Consider the following 21307-nt stretch of genomic DNA (forward strand, 5'->3'; position numbering starts at 1 on the left):
GGCAGGTGAAAATGGAGCAGGACTGTCAAAATTGCAGAGATGCTGCCTTTCAGAGGGCTGATTTTCAGCTGCCAGTTTTGGAAAAAGAACCCTGCTCTCTAGGTTTTCATCTTATGCATCCCTCATCATCAATTAGACTAGAAGCCTCGGTGGCAGTCTTCTAGTGTGAGTGTTTTCCTGCCTATGCCTAAATGGCTACAGTTTTATTGTCTCCATCATCCTTCTTGGATGATTCAAAGTCCATCAGGTTGGTCAATGGTGAAGTACAGAAAAATGGGGTCATGATAACTGTTAGCAGAGCATGTTAGTAAATGAAGCAGTGAAGTACCAAGACAAAAAAGAAAATCCATGGATAGAAAGGTGGTACTATGTTAGAATTTGGCCAGATCTATGCACTTACGCAACATACTAAATTCTCGTATAGAGTATAGGTGTCAAACCCCCAATTTTTTCCCATGTTTACTTTGACAGACCTGTAGTAATTTTTTGCCTCTTTGCATGGAGTGAAATGTTTTCTGTTTCCTAGGGAAATTTAATTAACAGGTATTTTGAAAATGCAGGAACCGAGGACTTCAGTCTCGCTTTCTTCTGCTGCTTTCTGGAGCACACAGTAGCCTAGACTTCCCAGGGTTTTTTATTACAGCTCCCAAGTTTGCTGTAGAATGTTAGGGAACATGCTGTGTTTCTGTAGTTCTTGGTGTTTGTGCTTGGATGGTCTGTCAACAGCTCTAAACCACATGACATTTATTGTCTATCTAGGTATTGTCTATATATTGGTATCTGTTATTCAATGGAAAAGGGCTTGGCTTAGTAACAGTTACTTCCAGGCAGTTACTTATGACTTAAAACCAAAAAAAACAAACACAAAATAACAAGTTGGATCAAAATAAGTAGTACTAGGCTTAAAATCTTGCCCTGCTACAGAACATAATTCTTGTAATTTCATAGAATAATTCAAGAAGTAATATTTCTTGAATACCCATTAAGCTGCAGTAGAATTATAAACAAATTGTTTCAAAAGGCACTTTTTATATTTGAGGTAACATTGGGAATTATAGGTCAGAATTTGAGTTTGTAATTCTGGATTAATGCATTTTAGGTTAACGCATGCCTTTTTTCTCAGTTTAAAAATACCAGTGTTGTATTTCATTCTTCCAGCTCTTATTTTAGGAATAAACCATTGTCTGTTTTTCAGACAAGGAAAGTTAGAACAGCAGGTAACATAAAGTAAATTTATAAACAGTCCTTCAGAGCATCTTTGTCAAAGAATAAGGTGAAACAAGCTGCTCCTTCTTCCTCTAAAATAATTTCTAAAATAATAAAAAAAAACCCCAAAGGTCATTCTGTCTTCCACTATGATGTCAAACATCTCTATGGAATTCTTTAAATAAAATGCAGTCACTTAGAATTATATCAGACTGTAAATACTGCATGTTTAATACACACTGAGCAGGCTGTTTCTTTTGGAATTGTCTTTCTGTCTTTGAAATCTAATCAAATTACTTGAGATACCAGTGTTGTGATAGTCTTCCCTTCAACCTCACAGTTAAAAATTCTGTGGATCGAAAACCACATTGTAGTGAGAGTGAGAGTAGTCCAACAGGGTAACTCCATATCAACTGCTGCCTTTTCCTCTGAAGAAATGGAGTTGACTTAATATTTCAGTAGGGAAAAGTCTTGAATTTGAGATGTGTGTTCTGCTGGGCTTGCATTTAGGTCTGTGAACCAGTGGCTTACAAAGACACTATCCTGAAAATCTCATTCACTGTTGATAAAGATTCAGAATTAAGATACCTCGGACTCTTAGGGATTATTAAAAGTCCTAAATTTTGTCTTTTAGTGAAGATGTAGGGCTTTATTTTAAAGTGATGTGATTCTTATCAAGTTAATTTTTCCTTTCATTCATTGGCAGGTAAGTGTAGTGGTCGGCAAGAAGACACTCTTTCTTTTTAATTTGAATGATCCTGATAACCCGATTGATCTGAAATTTCAGCAGACTTATGGCAGTATTGTATCCTACAGATGGTGAGCAGAACTAACGTAATGAGGCATTCTGGTGTTAACAAGCTGAAGACTTTCCCCGTAGTTCTGATAAATGCTGGATATCAAACCATATACACTGGATTTTTCTCGGATATATTGTTGCCTTTTTAATAATTCTTTTCAAAATACAAGTCTGGCAGTTCAATGGCTATATAAAAGCAGTATTTTCAAATATAATTGCTGTTGGTATGCTCAGCTTTAGAACATTGATACTGTTGCTATCTTGAGAGTAGCTTAAACTGAGGGGGTTATAGGGTTTTTTTTCTTTGGAAGGGTAACTAACAAAAGATCTAGGGGTGGGGTTGTATCCTTCAGCCAGCTTGTTGATTTACAAGTTGTGCAAAGTTCTTCTAGCCTTCCTGCTATGTAATCCAATTGATAATTGTCCTTTGAAGAAATCCCAAGCTAGAAGTTCCAACTCTGCACTGAAAAATCAACTGTGCTTTTTCTGTATCTTTGAATCATGACACCATGTCTTTTAGTGCCAGTTCGGTTAATGTGTAATTGACATTTATCCTTTTACACTACAACTGTGTAAGAAAACCTGTAGCTATATGCGTCTTAATTCATGGCCACATGTCTAACAAGGCATACCTGGGCTGTTTCACAGGCAATGATTTCTTTGCAACTAAGCCGATGAAATATTGTTTGAATTCATCCTTACACGCTGTAACTATTTCTGCCTTAATCACATTATTTCTACTTGACACTATGAAAAGTAAACAGACCATGTATTCACAAATACAGATTGTAGCTTTGGTATGTGCACTGTTTTTGCAGTAATATGCCTTAAGTGCACAGTGACTGCTGTTACTATTTTTAACATAGCTTTGATGGTTATAAGTCAGCCAGAACATTGAAATGAAAGTCTCTGTCTTATGGTATGCTTATTCCAACAAAGATACTAGAGATCTTTCTCCTGGCATAACTGCCATGTATGCAGCTTGATGAAAGTGAAGTGGCATTATAGGATGTAGAAGAGTGAACTCTGGGCACAAGCATGATTTTTTTTCCCTTAAGAATCTTTGGTTGATTTTTCCTTAATCTATTTTATACTGTGGTGTTCTACATTACATATATATATATATATATATATATATAAATTTATTATTTTTCCTATTAAAGGGAGGCATTGACAGTTATCTCAGTAGTCTGAAAGAAAATGCATTTTGCATACTGCATAAATAGATCTCTTTTCCTAATTGCTGGGTTTTTTTGCAACAGGTACGGTGACGGCTACATTATGATTGGTTTCTCACGAGGGTATTTTGTAGTAATCTCTACACACATTCGTGAGATAGGTCAAGAAATCTTTCAAGCTCATAATCATAAGGATAATCTAAGCAGCGTTGCTATATCACAGTCATTAAACAAAGCTGCATCGTGTGGAGACAATTGGTAAGTGGTAGATTTATACATGAAGAATGGAATTCATCTCACTTAGCTGTAGCTGTTAGGCATTAAAGCTAGGCTTCCCAAGGCTCCTGAAGAAGTCAAGGCAGAGAAGGTGAGAGGAGCTGCTCCATGGAACTACCTCTCTGCCTAAAGTTAGGAGAAGCTATTTTTTGGCCAGAATTTCTGCAATTGTAACTAACCACAACAGTAAAGGTTATTCCTTTTGATTCTTTTTCTATTATGATACTTGGCTACAAAGTTGATTGGACATAAACATCTGCTTAGCGATAGGAGAACAATTCATTTAAAACTGTACTGAGTATGTTGATATCTTCCTCCCTGGTGTTTGGTCTTACCTGCAGTCTAGACAAACATATAAATGTGTACGCATTTAAGGAAAAAAAAGTGTGGAGTTTTCCCAAAATAGGTTGTGCATATGATGGAGTGTAGGTCCTTTAGCTCCTTGTCTGCTACTCCCTGCTTCTGTGATACCTGAATTCTTTAGCAAAAACAGAGCTGAATGGTAGTAGGAGTCACACTGTTCTGTCTGTCCTCGGTTCTGCATATGACACTTGCATATCAAGACTGGTACAACTATGAGCAAAACATGGTGCAAGTTCAAGCACTTCAGCTGTTGTACAATAAGTGTTATTTCTTTAAGGAGTTCTTTAGCATATTGAGTAACATAACAGCGTAAGTAAACTCTTATTCTGTCCCTTTTTATGTGAGGCAGTATTGAAAGCTAGATTTTTACATCTGTGTTTCAAGCAATGTTTGTCCATAAAGAATGTGTTTCTAACCTAACCTGTATTGTAACAGGTCAAAAGGGGCTAAGCATGTGTGTTTCCTGCTACCAAGCTCTCTTGAGTTGGATTTGTGCCTTTTTCCTCAAATTTTGGTTCTCTGAGCAAATCTTTTTGTACAGTGATAGTGATATACTATTTAGGGTGATGGAGAATAATGAGTGTCTGTTGCTTTTCAAGAAACAGAAGGCATTTTGAATTTCTCTCTATTTAGGCTGTCTTGATTGTTTGATTTTCTTCCAGTTCATGATGACTGAAATTTAAATTGGTGAGAATGACTGTTTATTTTGTTGTAGCATTAAAATTCATGACCTGTCAGACCTGAGAGAAATGTATGCCATAATAAACTTGGATGATGAAAACAAAGGTATGTTAACAGTCTCCATGAGGACAGAAATTATTATAAATCAGGTAAAACAGAATTTTGATGGTGACTCTGTTTGCATGGATGAAAGTACTGTTGTAGGAAAAAAACTGTAAATATAGCACTTACCATAAATTCTTTCCTTCCCAGCTTGTATTTGTTAGGTGACACACAGAAAAATGGGGATGTATTTTATTTTATCTGTTCAAAGTATAGAGAAGTACAGCTCTCAGAATATTCAATTCATTTTTCGAATCTGTAATGCAGTATATTTAGATTACTAAAATAATTCCTTAACTGGCTTCTGCTTCTTTACGGGTTTGTTTGGTGGTTAGGGTTTTTTTTGTGCTTTTCAGCATCAGACACACAAAAAGCACATTTTGTGCTTTTACTGACATACAGACATTTGGTCTGTTCTCATCCTGATACACAGAATTTGTGCCTGTGGCTTCCAGAACTTTCTTACAAGATTCTGTTCTTGGGTGATGAGATACCACTATTATCTCTTCCTGTAGTATCCATAAATACTTCAGTTATTGCCAACTCTTCACTCTTAGGAAAATCTAAATTAATATGTTATGAGTTTGGTTTGAGTGATTCCAGTTGGTCTTGGAGTTCTGTTAATTGGTTATGTTTGAGTACATTAGTACATATATTCCTAGGTATGAATTCCTACCGTTTTCACATCTTAAAGCAAAATAATTGTTTCTTGGTTTCAGTAGTAGAAGATTTTTTTTAATTTCTTTTTTTTTCCTCCCAAAACCTTGTGAATGTTTTAGGCGTAGACAAGCTGGCTTGGACAGATGATGGACAGTTGTTGGCAGTATCTTCACGAATAGGATCCCTGCATGTTTTCTTGACAAAGCTTCCAATCCTTGGAGATGCTTGCAATACACGGATTGCATACCTCACTTCCCTTCTTGAAGTTACTATAGTAAATCATGTGGAGAGAGTATGATAACTTTTTCCTTTTAAAGTTCATTTAGATACTAGTAAAGTATTAGTAGTGGATGGAAATTGTTTTGTTTTGTTTTCTTACAGGAGCTACCAGTCACAGTCTCTGTTGAAGTAGAGCCAAGTTTTGTGGCTATTGGTGTTTATCATTTGGCTGTAGGAATGAACAATCGGGCTTGGTTTTATGCACTTGGAGAGAACAGTAAGCATAAATTTAGTTCTTTAAAAATTACTGCATCATTGTGTTTTATGAATTCGGTGTTGTGTTTAGGAGTTCTGAACATTACACATTGTACAATAACAACTTGAATTGCCATATAGTCTTGTTAGGACCAGATAATGATATTCACAGGCTGAAGCAGTTAGGACAAGACATTGTAAATAATAGAAATAAAACTTCAGGTTCAAGGTAGTGGTAATAAAATGTAGAATGTTTCCTTTTTCTTTTTTCAGATCATGTTAACCAATGCAAGACTTTAAGGCTTTTGAGACATTATTGGACAGTGTCTTTAAATACGAAGTTTGTCAAAGTACTTGGGGACTATATGATCAGAGGGTTTAAACTGGTGAATTGGTAGATGTTCATGTTGCTTGCATGGGGCAAAGTAGAATGGTTATGCTATGTCCAAATTTTAGACAGAGGATTTAAAGTTTTCTTGCCTCTTTATGCATCAACTTCTTTGACTAATATTCCATTAATCAAAACTGTAAGAATACTAGTCAGAGTTGCATAGGAAGAGAGTTTTTTGAACTTTCTAACCAGTTTTCTGACTGCTAAGAAGAAAGTGTTTACATGTGACCTATCCCCTCTCTGCTTAGTTGTGAGTTTTTCACACCTGGCTACTGAGCTGCAAATTTAGACAAGTGAAGACCTATACAAAATAAAATATTTTTACCTTTTTATTTTCTGTTTTAATTTCTTAGATGTAAAAAAGCTTAAAGATGTGGAGTACTTGGGGACTGTAGCAAGTATGCACCTTAATTCCGATTATGCGGCTGCTCTGTTTGAGGGTAAAGTCCAGTTGCATATGGTAAGAGCTCTGGCAATTTTTAGTGCTGAAGTGATGAGTTGATCTAAGCTGAACAAGTTAATGTTTTAATTAAAAAAAAATGAAATAAAATTCATCTGTTAATGGAGGTAAAAAAATAAAAATTCCTTAGAATTTTTTGCTGGCTAATTAAATATAAAGGTGACTTCCTGTAGACTTCAGAAATACAACCTAGTCTGAAACAGGTGAAGAAAAAATGTTTCCTTATAAACTGTTTAACAATTTTTAATTAAAAAAATCTCTGGGGGAATGTGACAGAAGCAGGTGCTGGGGTTCTGAGGGATGCGCAGGTTTGTATTAATCTCATTTCCTTACAGTTTGCTACAGGCAAAAGTATGATACTTCATTGTTAACAGTAGGGTTTTTCAAGTCATTCTGTTCTTTGTAATTAGATAGAAGGTGAAGGTTTGGATGCTCAAGAAGAACGAGAAACTCGACTCTTCCCAGCAGATGATGATAAATACCAGATTTTGTGCCATGCTTTAACTAGCGATTTCCTCATATATGGTACAGATGTGAGTATTGCTTCTGTCTGAATTATTTGGATTATTACCTATACTTTTAGGAAAAAAAAAAGGTTCTGAGAAGTTTACAACGGATTATTTTCTATGCAAGAACTTTATGCAAATATAGTCAAATTTACATTCAAGTTCCTTTACTGTCGCATTTATATGAGGTGCATTGTCATGAAGATTAACTTTTGCTTTTACCAGTGTTTGTTGCAAGGCACTGATTTTAATAGCAGAATTTAATTCTATTGCATTAGTGAAAGGGTTGCAATCAAAATGTCTTCCAGATAAAAGAAAAAACATGTCACTTGCTTTGCAAATTTGTTTATTTGGTGGTGATGTGATAGATGTGGACAAAAAGGTACTGGGGTAAAGAAGTGTGATAGCATAAATAGAAGACTTTACTTATTATAGAAGCCTTTTCCTGAAGAGAATTATTTTTAGGTGATTCAACAAAGATAGGAATTAGGGGGGTGCTGAAGAAGGATGTGAACATGCTTACGGATTTTTCTGGAGATTTTTCTCTGCATGAGGAGTATTTTCTGGTACTGGGAATACAGGGCACATTTGGCATTGTAATACTGTGCTCTTTGTGGCACAGCTTTTTGTGACACAGGCTGATGTATTGGCCTTAGAGGAAAGGCAGACTCGCTATCTCTGGTATTACCACTCTTTTGGTAACTTGAGTGGTTTTGCAGCAGCTGAGGGCTTTCCTGCCTCCTCAGTACCTGAACTGGTACTAATAAATTTGAAGCACTAAATTCACAACTGATCAATTTGATGATGCAGATTTTACAGTTGACATCAAAAGATGCCTTTTACTTTTCTTCTTTGTGCAACAGATTGAAATAAGCATTAATCACAAATCATTTTGATTGCTTTTCTCCCCTGAATTATGTACATTTGTTCTTATAATGGTTCTCCCTTGGAGGCAAATTTTTCAGGTTTATGTGAAGGTTAAGGTTCTCCCAGTGTTGAGGCAGGCATTTCCTCTCTTTGGAGAACTGCACAGGAAATATGACTCGTCTCCACAAAGCAGTGCGACAAATAACAAATACAATAGAAAACCCCTCAAACCTCCAGCTCCTTCCCCCCCTCCCAAAAAGCCTCAATTTTCCTGTCCTACCCAAAACCAGCTGTAAATGAAGAAGGAAGCCAAAAAAACCCACCTGGAAGTATTTTTCTTTAAACCCAACTCTTTGTGCTCAGCACTCTTAAAATCAGAGAAACTACAACTAAGTTAGTTATCTGCATGCCACTTACTGATATCATTATTAGCTTTTTTCTGTTATTTCTCATTAGACTGGAGTTATTAATTATTTCTACATCGAAGACTGGCAATATGTGAATGAATATCGGCATTCTGTCAGTGTGAGAAAAGTTTTTCCAGATCCCAATGGAACCAGATTGGCTTTCATAGATGACAAAAGTGATGGTTTTGTCTACTGCCCAGTAAGTTAGTGTGGGATACCCATACAATTATATTTACAAGCAGGCTCTTCAACTAGATGGCGTTTCAATAAACTTTTTGTCAAATCCAATGTGTATGCTGGTAGGAGAAATTGGCAAGAAGGCTTGAAGATAATGATAATGTAAGAAAGTAAAACCCATCATGTGAGATCAGGGCAATTTCATTATACTAAGTTCCTGATGGGTAGTTTCAGAACTGTATGTGTGTGTGTGTGTATTCAAATACAGATATTTTAGCCCATTAACAAGTTCTGCCAGTTTCACTGCCTGTCCCAATAACTTTTCTCCAAGAAAAGTAATTAACATTTATATAATGTGCATTTTCTTCATTTACTTCCCTTCTGAATTGAACTATTATGTTATTTAGAGTTGCTGCTTATAAGAAAACTTTTTCTTATTTTTTCATATTTCTGTGCTATTTATATTATTTATTTTTAATCATAACTGGGATGAATATTTGGTTTGTCTCCTTAGCCATTTGCTAGTAATTTTATTATTGCATTGTTTGTAGGTAAATGATAGATTATATGAGATTCCGGACTTCTCACCAACTATTAAAGGAATCCTGTGGGAACACTGGCCAATGGATAAAGGTGTTTTTGTTGCTTTTGATGATGATAAAGCATACACCTATGTTTTTTATAAGGATGCCATTCAAGGTACTATAAATGCTTTTAAAAACTTATTCACTCTTTCAGTTGGTAAAGTAAAACATGTTCTGAGTCTTCATTTGTCTTAAATACTTTTATAATGCATGTACAAATGAACAGTAGTACAGAAGTTTTGTAGTACAAGTGGTAGGAAACTAGTTGCTTTGTAGGTTTCTCTGTAAAGCTCTAGCAAAGCATTTTGGTCCTAACTCTCTAAGCTTCTTGCTGTTACAGTCTTTCATCTGAAATTTTCACTTTGTGCTTCAAAATTGTATTTTGGAATGTTAATGAGAAGATTTTAGAAGCACGGTGACAAAACTTACATTCACTTACAGTTAACGAAAATAATAGAAATTTATGTATTTTTTACAAAGAAACATTAAGAAATCTACCTACAGATACTTGGCAAATGACCATACTAGTTTAGAAGATTTATGTTATTTATGTGTATTTACTTTACTGAAAAGTATGTGCTGTGCAGTCGATGGTGACTACCAGAATTAGACACCTTGAATTAATGCCCTGCAAGTCTACATTATTTCAGCTGTGACTGTTTGCTACACTTCTTACCATGTAGGGATATTTTAAATGATGTCTGCTTTTCCTCCTGATCTTTGAATCTAGGGTCAAAGATTATTTTGGCAGGTGGCACAGAAGTCCCCTTTTCCCACAAACCTTTGTTGCTGTATAATGGAGAATTAACTTGTCAGACTCCAAGTGGGAAAGCAAACAATATGTATCTGAGCACTCACAGGTTCCTTGGCAATTTGAAAGACTTTGGACCTAATGAGCTGACACAAATGCTTACTCAGACTTTAACGTTGAAAAGGTACATCTGTGTTTTAATTATATTGTGTAAATTGTTTTCTTCTGTGCTTATAGCTCAGTACAGCATATCCTGATGATTTAAAAATGTGATTATGAATATTGATAAATTAGATTGATCCATGAGTCCATGTAGCTGTCTATGCAGACCAAGCTGAATAATTGGCCTAGTGGTGCTTTATTTGTTTTCCACTGTCAAGTAGAAGCTGACGTAATTTTTTTCAGGACTGCTTCAGGGTCCTATGACAGTGTCTCTTCCAGAACTGGCCGAAGGTGCTTCTTACCTACTCCCCACTGTAATGAAGCAATGTAAAATCATTATAATGGAAGGAATGCCAGATGGTTTCCTGAAAAAGTGAGGCAGAAACAGGAGAAACAGAACTGTTAAGTTATGCGTTCGTATTTCTCCTTTCTTCCTGACACCTCTCTCTCTCCATGGCTTAGAATTAAATGCTTTTCATCTGTTCCCTACCATAGTATTAGGAAAAAAAAAGAGTTGAGAGGGAATTTTATGTTTGACTAATACCTAAAATTAAAATAGTTTTAATAATGTGTTTTACCTCGTAAAGGTTTTCTGAAGCATGGGAATTGTGCAGACTTCTGAATGACCAGTCTGGGTGGAATGAGCTGGCCAAAGCTTGCTTATATCATATGGAGGTGGATTTTGCAATACGTGTTTATCGGACATTTGGTAATGCTGGGATGGTGATGTCACTAGAACAAATAAAGGTAAAATGTAAAGTCCTCTTTAAATAGGAAATATGGTGATTTAATTCTTTAAGAATTGCTGAGTTCTTATTTTCTGGGGATTTTGGTGTTTGGTTTGTTGTTTTTTAAAGTAGAAGGTGAATTATTTTCAAGGGAGTTAATAGTTACTGAGGAGAAAATGTCCAAACCATGTAACTCTTGCTTGGTTTTCTCTTTAAGCGGTTGCAGTCTCTACTGGAATGCACAACATGCCTTTCTGCATTTGCTTGAGAGCAACAGAAAATATTCATGTCTCAGGCATTTGGAAGCTCTGTTTTCCTTTGTCATTTTTAAGAAAATGTTTAAGGCCACTATTATTAATTAAAAAAAAAGTTATATATCTAAAAGTGTATGAAGTAGTACCCTAAGAATACAGTTCTGCAAACTGCAGTGTTTGGACAGTGTTAGCTGCAGTGACTTTGAGTTCCAGTGAGGGCTTTTTCTTGGTTTGTAGAATCTATTCAACACACATGATTGTAGAACACAAAACTATTTTGTTTTGACATGCTTACTAAATTATTTTGCTTACAACAATATGTTTTTTTCTCCTGGACTACTTTTGCACCTACTACATCATTTTACAGGGAATAGAAGACCACAACCTTTTAGCAGGACATCTTGCCATGTTTACTGGTGATTTCAATCTGGCTCAGGATTTGTATCTGGCATCCTCCCGTCCTGTTGCTGCACTTGAGGTACTCATTTAAGATGCGTAAATGCTTTGCAGATGTTTTCATGTCCACCTTAATGTTGGACTGTTTTACCTTCTGATAATTCTGCTCTTGTATGGTTTTATTCTTGCCATTTTGTGACTCACAGATATTCTTTTAGGATGAATTCAAATTACCTGAAACTTTCTAGAACACTAGCTCTATATTTGTATTTAGAATAACATAAGGTTCAGAATTTGATACTTGCTTTACTGTTCTTTGTTAATAGATGCGAAAAGACTTGCAACACTGGGACAGTGCACTTCAGCTGGCTAAGCGTTTGGCTCCAGACCAGATCCCTTTCCTATCAAAGGAATATGCAATGCAGCTTGAATTCACGTAAGTTCCCCTGTAAAGTTGCAGTGTAAGAAGATTAAACCAGTACTTATGCTCACTAGAAGAATACAAATTGAGATACAATTGAGGTGCAAAGTCCTACACGTGGGTCAGAGCTACAGCTCTGCACAGCTACAGGCTGGTCAGAGAAGAGATTCAGAGCAGCCCTGCGGAGGACTTGGGAGCATTGGTCAGTGAGAAACTTAACATGAGCTGGCTTCAGTGTGTGCTCGCAGCCCAGAAAGCCGACCGTATCTTGGGCTGCATCAAAAGGAGCGTGACCAGGAGGTCGAAGGAGGTGATCCAGCCCCTCTACTCTGCTCTCGTGAGACCTCACTTGGAGTACTGTGTGCAGTTCTGGTGTCCTCAGCATAAAAAGGACATGGAACTGTTGGAACAAGTCTAGAGGAGGGCCATGAGGATGATCAGGGGACTGGAGCACCTCCCATATGAAGATAGGGTGAGAAATTTGGGGCTGTTCAGCCTGGAGACCTCATAGCAGCCTTCCAGTATCTGAAGGGGGCCTACAGGGATGCTGGGGAGGGAACTTTTCATTAGGGACTGTAGTGATAGGACAAGGGGTAATGGGTTAAAACTTAAACAGGGGAAGTTTAGATTGGATATAAGGAGGAAGTTCTTTACTGTAAGGATGATGCACTGGAATGGGTTGCCCAAGGAAGTTGTGAATGCTCCACCCCTGATGGTGTTCAAGGCCTAGATGGACAGAGCCTTGGGTGGCATGGTTTAGTGTGAGGTATCCCTGCCCTTGGCAGGGGGTTACAACTTGACGATCTTCAGGTCTTTTCCAACCCTAATTATTCTATGATTCAGTGAGATTCTTTGATTCTGTGATTGTGAGATAGTTCAGCTAACTACATTGCTGAGAGAGGATTCTGTGAGGTCTTGCAGCTATAGTATAAGGAAGAGCAGTTTTGTAAGGAATACCTTATTCTAGAGACATATGATAGCAAATGATAGTTACTTTTGATTAATTTCACTATACCTGGGTTATTTGCAGCTGTAATATGATCATTACTAAATAAATTCTTTCTTGCAAGTAAGTGGGTGGAAAATAAAATTCACACCATTTAACACTTCTTACATTGGACAAAAGCCTTGCCTTTTGCCTTTCTTTCATTAAATACCCATTAGCCTTCATTTTCTTACATATTGTAGGTAGGTGAGTGTCAGATTCCAAGGCTGTCAGTCTCTGAAAGAGAGAAGGTTTTAACCATTTGCCATGATTTTAGAAAGATTTTGTAGCTAGTTATTCCCAGACGAAACCTGGTTTAAATGTCTAAACCAAGAGGAAAAACTCTTATCTATTAATAGAGTTGCTAGACAGCTCTGTCTCCCTGGCACTGAGAGAGGACAGTTGTTGGTCACAGAAAGGAAGGAACAGAGGCATCTGAAGCAATGCAACCATCTGTAACTTGAGTTCTGAATACACTTGAGGAAAAACCTGCGTTCATTTTTATGTTGTGAAAATTCAGGAATAATTCTAGAAGTTTAGTTTCATTTATCTCACAGAAAAATAAGGAAGTAGGGATGAGATTACTGAGGTGTATTGTGCAGATAGGTTATTTTCCTGTCTTTCAAGGGAGATTATTGGTCTCACTATAATGAAATTGAGAGACAGACTAAGAGACAGACTACATCTTTGGTTAATAGCTTGATAAAGTGCTAAGGAAGTGCCATGAGTAACTCTGTGACTGTCCATCTTTTGCATACTTCACATTCTTGTACGGTCATTATGTATAAAGCAGGACAGATACATGTATAATCTGTGTGGTAGAAAGGTAACCATCTCTTTTTAGTAAAACTATTCTCTGTATAACTTCCAATTTTCTTTTAGGGGTGATTATAGTAATGCTCTGTCACACTATGAGAAGGGAATCACGGGAAATAATAAGGTAATTCCGTTTTACTAATGATAGCATTTGTATTATCATACTACACATTGTCATGTTTCAGACTCACTTGAATTCAGGAGGGTTTTTTTATTCCGCTCTAAATCTGTACAAGTGTTTCATTTGGGGTAGTAGTCTTCACCCTTCTCTTATTTTTAATACACAGAATGATGCTTTCTCTAGTTGTAAAGCATTATTGACATTATATTAACATGGCAATAACTAGATTTAGGTTTTATAGTTTGAGCAGTTCCATAATAGACATGCAAATGTCAGAAAATACTGCTTGGGTTTTCATTGTTATAACAAAGGTCCTAATAATTGTTTCTGTTATTCTTTATTGAATTGTTATCTATATAAAGACAGGCGAGGATTGTGTTAGAAGATTAACATTGTATTCAGTAGATCCTTCCTTATTCTGGCATTATTTCCCCTAACATAATGATATGGACAGGGCTTTGTGCAACCTGGTCTAGTGGAAGGTGTCCCTACCCATGGCAGAGGGGCAGGAACTAGATGAGCTTTAAGGTCCCTTCCAACCCATAACCATTCTATGATTCTATGATAATATTTGCATAATGTCTGTTAAGTGACTTAAATGATAATTAGGGAACATAATCAGAGAAATAGCAACATTTCTGAAATCAAGCCATTTGGCCTTAAGAAACAGCAGTGGCCTTGCCACTTACAGAAAAGGATTAAAGGAAACATCCTGCTTGTAGTTTCTTTTTTCTCTACTGTTGGTTTTAGAGGAAAAATTAGAGTAGTACTGAGCTGTCTGTAAAGCGTATGTATACTTGGTCTGGATAGATCTTGTAAGTAAAATGTAAAAATTAAAGCTTAAAAAAAGAACTAAGCTGAGTTCTAAGTGACAGCTGTAGCTATGCAAGAATTTTGAGACAAAAATTGACTTTGTGAAGTCCATGTAATGTTTTGTTAATTTGCTTCAGTGCTTGGTTACTGTGGCTTTTGTGACCTGGTATTTCTAATGTATAATATATAGTTACTGCTTTTCATTTGATTGCCAGTACCAGGATCATGATGAAGCTTGCCTTGCTGGAGTGGCTCAAATGTCTATTCGAGTAGGAGATATCCGTCGAGGGGTAAACCAGGCCATTAAACATCCCAGTAGGTTGCTAAAGAGAGACTGTGGAGCTATTCTGGAGAATATGAAGGTATTCAAAAGAGTTAATAAAGCTAAAGCTGAATAAGTGAAATCATTAATCTATTTATTGATCGTTTTTAATCTTAGTTTAGAAATGATGTTTTAATGATTTCCAATATTGTAGCAATTTTCAGAAGCTGCTCAGCTCTATGAAAAGGGACAATATTATGACAAGGCAGCATCAGTATACATCCGATGTAAAAACTGGTAAGTGCTGTTTTCAGAGAAGTGGTGTATTTCAAAGAAATTACTATGGTACTTTTTGGAAAGGAACGATTCTCTGAATAGCACAACTGTCTCATTGAGTATGTTTCATTGATTTTATTGTTCCTTCACCCAAGCTGAAACAAGAACAGTGTTCTCTCAGAAGCTTCTGTTGTTTGAAATAGAGTCTTATTGTAAATGGGAAATAGTCTTCCTTTTTTCTTTTTTCTCTGTTATGTTTAGTTACCTGCAGTTTCAAATCCTTAACGTGCATGTGCACATGCACACACGTGCACTGAATTCAGTAATTTTATTTGTGTAGTTACTATTCAGTTCATTAAATTCCTTCATTTATAAAATACATTGCCTTAAGTACACAATCATGAAAGTATTCATAGCTGCACTTGTACTGTTGGCCTTTTGTACTCTTCACATTCTTTCAGATTACAGTTTTAGTACTGTGCTGCTTGTTCTACTGTAGATTAAGTAGAGAATATTAGATGTAAAAATGGTTGGTCTGGCACTTATACATCTCAGACTTAAAGAGAAGATACTGTCCTTCTTTAAGCCTGTAACTTCATGAAGCAGTCTGTAATTTCCAGTTCTTTTATGTATAAAGTGCAGCTTTTTGAGACTACTAAAGTGCCTTCAAAGCTTATACATTATGTGCACTTAGTTCTTTTTTAGCCTTCTTTTAGTGCTGGTATAAATATGCCTGTTTTACTGGAGAAAATTTGAAACCAAGTATATTTATTAAATAACAATTATCTTGTCTTTCTAGGGCAAAGGTTGGTGAACTTCTTCCTCATGTTTCATCTCCAAAGATTCACCTACAATATGCAAAGGCCAAGGAAGCAGATGGCAGGTGAGTTTGAATCCTTATGTTTTTTGTGAAAGTTATTGTTTGTTGGCATTATTGATGTTATTAGATATTACCCTTTAAAAAAACAAAGGCTTTAAAAAACAGGCTTTAAATTTTGCACAAAACAGCCTTGTGAAAATGCATTCTGAAATATGTAAACTTAAGGTGTCATGTAAGGATTTTAAATGTAATCTAAGGACCTTCCATTAGTATCAAACATGTTTTTCTTATTTACTGTCTTCCTGTCTAAGTATTAATATATTTTTACCAAAAATCATTAAAATACAGTCAATGTATTCAGTTCCACTTGGCAAAGTATTGAAGGGTTTGCTTTGTTTCTAATGACTCCTCATGTGTGGTTTTTAAATGACATTCAAAGGGAATAGTCGTGAAAGAAATTTTTTCATTCTAGAACCAAATTACTTAATGGCTGCACTTGCAAAATATTGAATCACATGAAATTACTGGCTGAAATGAAAGCCCAAAATAGGTTATATGTAATCACAGAATGTAGGTTCTACTTTCTTTACCCATCAGTAAACGTGCTTCAGAATAATGATACTTTATAAACAGGACCAAAGCTAAAAGTCTGCATTGATGAGACTAGAAAATACTGTTTGTGTCAGTTGTGTAGTGTGAGAATGAGAAATATCTTGATCTTGTTTACGGAACAGAAATCTCATTTTTTACATTGCACAACTAGCTATTGTCTGTTTGTTTTTTATTATTTTCTCACTCCCAAGCGATTTCATACAGAACTAATGGAACAGATGAGCTGCTTTTAAGATATACCAAAAGGGATGCTAGCAAAGTAGGTCAAGAATAGTATTGTGGTAGAGATTTCTCTGCCTTTCATTCTTCCAAGAAAAAATGAAATAGAGCCAAAAAAAAGCATAGTAATTGCAGAACAAGGTTATTATATGCAAACTGAAAGGAAGGTGTTTCAGAATAACCTCTCAGTAACAAAATACTTTCTTTCACACCTTATTGTAAGGAGTTATTTAAAAGTTAGAAAAACTGATGTGAAACCATCATTTTACAGGTACAACGAAGCTGTGATAGCTTATGAGCATGCAAAACAATGGGATAGTGTAATTCGACTATATTTGGATCAACTTAATAATCCTGAGAAGGCTGTTAATATTGTGAGAGAAACACAATCTCTTGATGGAGCAAAGATGGTGGCCAGGTAACAGTCATACACTGCAGGCTAAAAAAAATGGTGGAAGAGGCCATACCTATTGGAAGCTGGTGAGGCTTGCTGACATACCAGACTCTAGTCATTGGTACTTGGCCAATGACTATATTTCAGTTTATTGATTTGAGTTCTGTACAATTTGGACAGCTGAGCAGGTGCTGATTTTTTTTCCTTCTTTTTAACTTTCTGATTAAAATTGTATTAACCTGAAGTTTAAGCAATAATGAAAGTTGTCATATTGTATTACTTATGCTGTTAATTTTAGTAATCTGTTTAAAATAATCAACATATTAATGTATCATATTGGTGTGCCACAAAACATACTATATTTCTAAAACATTTGGTGTAGTCATTATGCTCATTAGTACTAAGGCATTAATTTGTTCATTCTTCTTAGATTCTTCCTCCAGCTTGGTGACTATGGTTCTGCCATCCAGTTCCTGGTCATGTCCAAGTGCAATAATGAAGCTTTCACATTAGCTCAACAACACAACAAGATGGAGATTTATGCTGATATCATCAGTGAGTATTTCAAGTTAATAGTTTGCTGTTCTTTTAATTGGTTTAAACCAATTTCAAATCATAAGACAAAGGGTGTGAAGTTTTGTTTCCCAGCCTTTCCATTTCCAGTTACCATGGACATTTTTGGCAAATCTGTGTCTTATTCAGGCCTACAAGCTAGGCTTTGCTTCCAGCTGAGGTATCTCCCTTGGTCTTAAGTCTAGGTTGTTTTCAGATCTTGTCTGTGCTGAAGATTTTTCTGTTTATCCATAGAGATAAAGTATTTGTCTAGACTATGCTGCTTGTGTTCATTGAGGGATCCCTTTCTTTGACCTTGATATATGTAGTATCGCTTTTCCAAAACTGATACTTTTACTGGGACAGTTCTTGATGTTTATCCTTTTTCTATACTTCCAGCTCTTTCCTTACATATGTATGACACTTGCATTTTTTTTTTCTTTTTTATTTTTTTTTTCTCTTTAAGGCCCTTCGTAACCCCCCTCTTGTCTCAGTGGGAGACAAAAAGGACACCTGACTGAGAAGCTGACGTACATGTCAGGCCATGTCCTGGGTTCAGCTGTAACAGTTATTTTTCTCCTTGTTAGTAGCTGGTGCAGTTCTGGTTTTGACTTTAGTCTGAGTCAGTGGCCAGCTTCTCAATTTGCAATAAATGTAGTAATTTTTCACCTGTGTCAGGCACCATTCTTTGGAAAGAGTTCCACATGCATATCTACCAAATTCTCTCATATTTTCAAGTAATCTCTTCCTTTAAAAAACATACTATTGTTACAAAGGTTTTAAAAACTTGGCAACAGCTAGTTTAGTGATGCATTGTGGCAGCTGCTTGTGAAGGTAGCTGCTATTGTTCTGCTGCTCCTTATGCTTTTTTCTTTTCTCCTATCCAAAATACAGTGTATCAAATTGTAATCTAAGTGGATGAAAAAATAGCTGAAACCTTACTTTGGACTGGTGGCTGTCTTTGGTTTAGATTAGCACAGTAAAATCAAGCTTTGTTTAGAAGGTGTTGTGTTCCCTGCTACCACATGGTCACACTGATCCTCATAGGCTTGCTTTGTGCAATACATACTTGCATATTCTTAAACTCTGAGAAATAATTAGATGATAATCTCATAATCACTTGCGCTGTTTTATTTTTGCCAAGACATTGTGGAAAAATTCATTAGTAGGTCATAGTAATGTAATTTTATTATGTCTGTTAAAAACCGGAAAACCTATGGAAACAAGTATTTCACTCCATTATTAGCTCCTAATGTCTGACATTTAATCTGATTAAATAGGGAAAAAATGTAGACATAATTTGAGTCTAGCTGGCTTTGGTTTTCTTTGAATATCAGTAGGAAAACAAAACTTAGAATAGGATCTTGCTTCTTCAGTAGGGCTTTTATTTTACTGAGAGCACTGCTGTCATTGCTGTCTATCTGTTGCAGGTTCTGAAAGTGCTACCAATGAAGATTATCAGAGCATCGCACTCTATTTTGAAGAAGAAAAGAAACATTTTCAGGCGGGAAAATTTTTCTTGCTGTGTGGTCAGTATGGAAGGGTCAGTACTTAAAGGGTAAACCAGTGATAGTTAAAATGTTCATAGAAACTCTTCAAAATCAGGGAAGTTCACAGTAGACTTCAGCTGCCTTAACTGATGAAATACTGGTATTTAAAAGTGTAAAAAACATAATTAGATTACTTGTATTTACAGCTATCTACATTTATGTGCTGTGAATTACATACTGCATATGGGTCACTTTTTCACTGCAGCAGAGGCTCCAGGTGGATCAGTGATACACTCTTCTCAGTGAATCTGTAAATGTCATGAACACAGAAGAAGAACTTGTACCTTGTACTTGTATCTTACTAGCTTGATCAGTGATGATGACTTGGTGGTTGGCTTATTGATTTAATACTGTAGCATGCCCTAACTTAAAGCTTTCTTAATTTTTCAAGACAGAAAAGACGTTAACTGAAGTATGTCAGTTGACACACTTCTTTTTGGTCAGTTATACGTTAGTGAACTGATGCTTATTGTAGGTTTGATTTCTGTATACTGAATGCATACAAAAGAAATATTACTGATTTTTGCAAATTACAGCCATTGTAGTTGACCACTCCTTCAGCTGGGATGTAGGGGAGGATCCAGTAGCAGATTAGTCATTCATTTCTTTTCACCATATTGCTGCAAACATCTTTCACAGTTAGATGAAGGTATACACCAGAATTTGGCAGACTCAACTCTTATTTCTTGCAGGAGTATCTGGAAGACCAGCTCCTACCTCTATAATGTGTATGGTTATCTATATGGCTGTAAAATACCATCAAGCATTCAGCATGTGATTTGAATGTCAAAATGCAGAGAGAAATAACTTGATAAAAAAATAGGAAAACGTTGATTTCATGTGTTTGAGTTTTAACTTGTCTTCTGTATTGTTTTAGGCATTAAAACACTTTATGAAAAGTCCAGGCACAGAAGATAACTTGGCTATAGAAATGGCAATTGAAACAGTAAGTAATTTGGATAAACAAAAATGTCTTTATTTTCTCAGGAAGTTTACCTTCAGTATTGTGACAGTTTCCAGGCATCTAAAATTCCGTGACATAACATGTTAGAAAGTAAATATGAACTACTGCCTGTCAAAGGTGATGAACCAAGTAATCATCTGATTCGAACACACAGAACTAAAAAAAAATAACAATATTTTTATGGAAACCTCCTTATGAGCAAGTATTTTTCCTTTCTCTTTCATATCATAATTTCTTCTATCTTTATTTAATAGGTGGGCCGGGCTAAAGATGAAGCCCTAACAAATCAGCTGATAGACTATCTTATGGGAGAGAGTGATGGCATGCCCAAGGTATTGTATTTTTATCACTGCTATTTTGTCAACATTTTACTGCCTCTTTTAGCAGAGCTTGAATGTGAGCTAAGTGGCACTGCACCCATGGTTTTCTGCTGTGAAAGCCAGACCTCAGGTGCAGACATTCCAGTCTACAATTAATTCTTTAGTCAAGGAATCTAAGGTCTCATACAGACTCACAGTAAATACAGTCGGGTACAAAATGAGAAGTATGGAAGAGGAAGTTCTGCCTTACTGAGGTGAGTGAGATTTGGGAATAATGAGGATGACATGGTCTTGGTGCAGTAAGTTTATTTCGCCCCTAGTATAACTTTTGGCTATGATTCTCTTGGGAGATTAGAAATTCAGGCTCTTTCCTCTTCGTATGGTGCCTAGAGATTAAGGGTTTGATATTTTAGACTTTTACAGACATTTGGACAGCTGATGGCCAAGCCAACATTGCTTTTATAAAATTAAAAAAAACCCAAAACAACTCTATTACTTACCTCTTATTATTTACCTGTAATTTAAAATGCAATTAATAAAATTATAAGGGAAGCAAAAAGTAGTGGAACAAATAAAATTCAAGTGCAAGAGACCAGCAGAGAATGCAGCTGTTGGAGGCATTGAATGAAAAATCAGTGTAAGCTAAAGCAGTTTCTCACTCTGTGCTGAAAGTTGGATGGACCAAAACTGAAGCATCCGATCTCATTTCTAAGAGCAGCAGCCTCACCATCTAGTTGAAAGAAGTGCATAGGACTGGATA

The 21307-nt window shown here is 36.0% G+C and overlaps 1 protein-coding gene across 6 annotated transcripts in view; it reads left to right on the forward strand.

The window, feature by feature from the left end:
* WDR19 (WD repeat domain 19) overlaps nucleotides 1-21307 on the forward strand; it is a 45061-nt gene that overhangs the window by 9820 nt on the left and 13934 nt on the right. For 3 of the 6 annotated variants that reach the window (XR_009729470.1, XM_061379669.1, XM_061379671.1), the window contains 22 exons: nucleotides 1913-2025; nucleotides 3268-3441; nucleotides 4538-4608; nucleotides 5385-5557; nucleotides 5647-5761; nucleotides 6484-6590; nucleotides 7001-7123; nucleotides 8420-8569; nucleotides 9099-9246; nucleotides 9862-10066; nucleotides 10632-10791; nucleotides 11394-11504; nucleotides 11749-11858; nucleotides 13711-13768; nucleotides 14794-14940; nucleotides 15055-15137; nucleotides 15916-15999; nucleotides 17039-17185; nucleotides 17592-17716; nucleotides 19144-19256; nucleotides 20141-20209; nucleotides 20482-20559. Coding sequence is in view for 5 of the 6 variants with exons in the window: in XM_061379669.1 (XP_061235653.1) it covers nucleotides 1913-2025; nucleotides 3268-3441; nucleotides 4538-4608; nucleotides 5385-5557; nucleotides 5647-5761; nucleotides 6484-6590; nucleotides 7001-7123; nucleotides 8420-8569; nucleotides 9099-9246; nucleotides 9862-10066; nucleotides 10632-10791; nucleotides 11394-11504; nucleotides 11749-11858; nucleotides 13711-13768; nucleotides 14794-14940; nucleotides 15055-15137; nucleotides 15916-15999; nucleotides 17039-17185; nucleotides 17592-17716; nucleotides 19144-19256; nucleotides 20141-20209; nucleotides 20482-20559 (2664 nt within the window). In the remaining variant the exon portion in view is untranslated. The remainder of the gene's footprint in view (nucleotides 1-1912; nucleotides 2026-3267; nucleotides 3442-4537; nucleotides 4609-5384; nucleotides 5558-5646; nucleotides 5762-6483; nucleotides 6591-7000; nucleotides 7124-8419; nucleotides 8570-9098; nucleotides 9247-9861; nucleotides 10067-10631; nucleotides 10792-11393; nucleotides 11505-11748; nucleotides 11859-13710; nucleotides 13769-14793; nucleotides 14941-15054; nucleotides 15138-15915; nucleotides 16000-17038; nucleotides 17186-17591; nucleotides 17717-19143; nucleotides 19257-20140; nucleotides 20210-20481; nucleotides 20560-21307) is intronic. The other 3 variants (XM_061379673.1, XM_061379672.1, XM_061379670.1) reach the window with 2 other exon arrangements.

The sequence above is a fragment of the Neopsephotus bourkii genome, unplaced genomic scaffold (assembly GCF_033783945.1).
Source record: "Neopsephotus bourkii isolate Nb327-2 ecotype Australia unplaced genomic scaffold, CSIRO-AGI_Nbou_v1 NB_1780, whole genome shotgun sequence".
NCBI lineage: Eukaryota > Metazoa > Chordata > Aves > Psittaciformes > Psittacidae > Neopsephotus > Neopsephotus bourkii.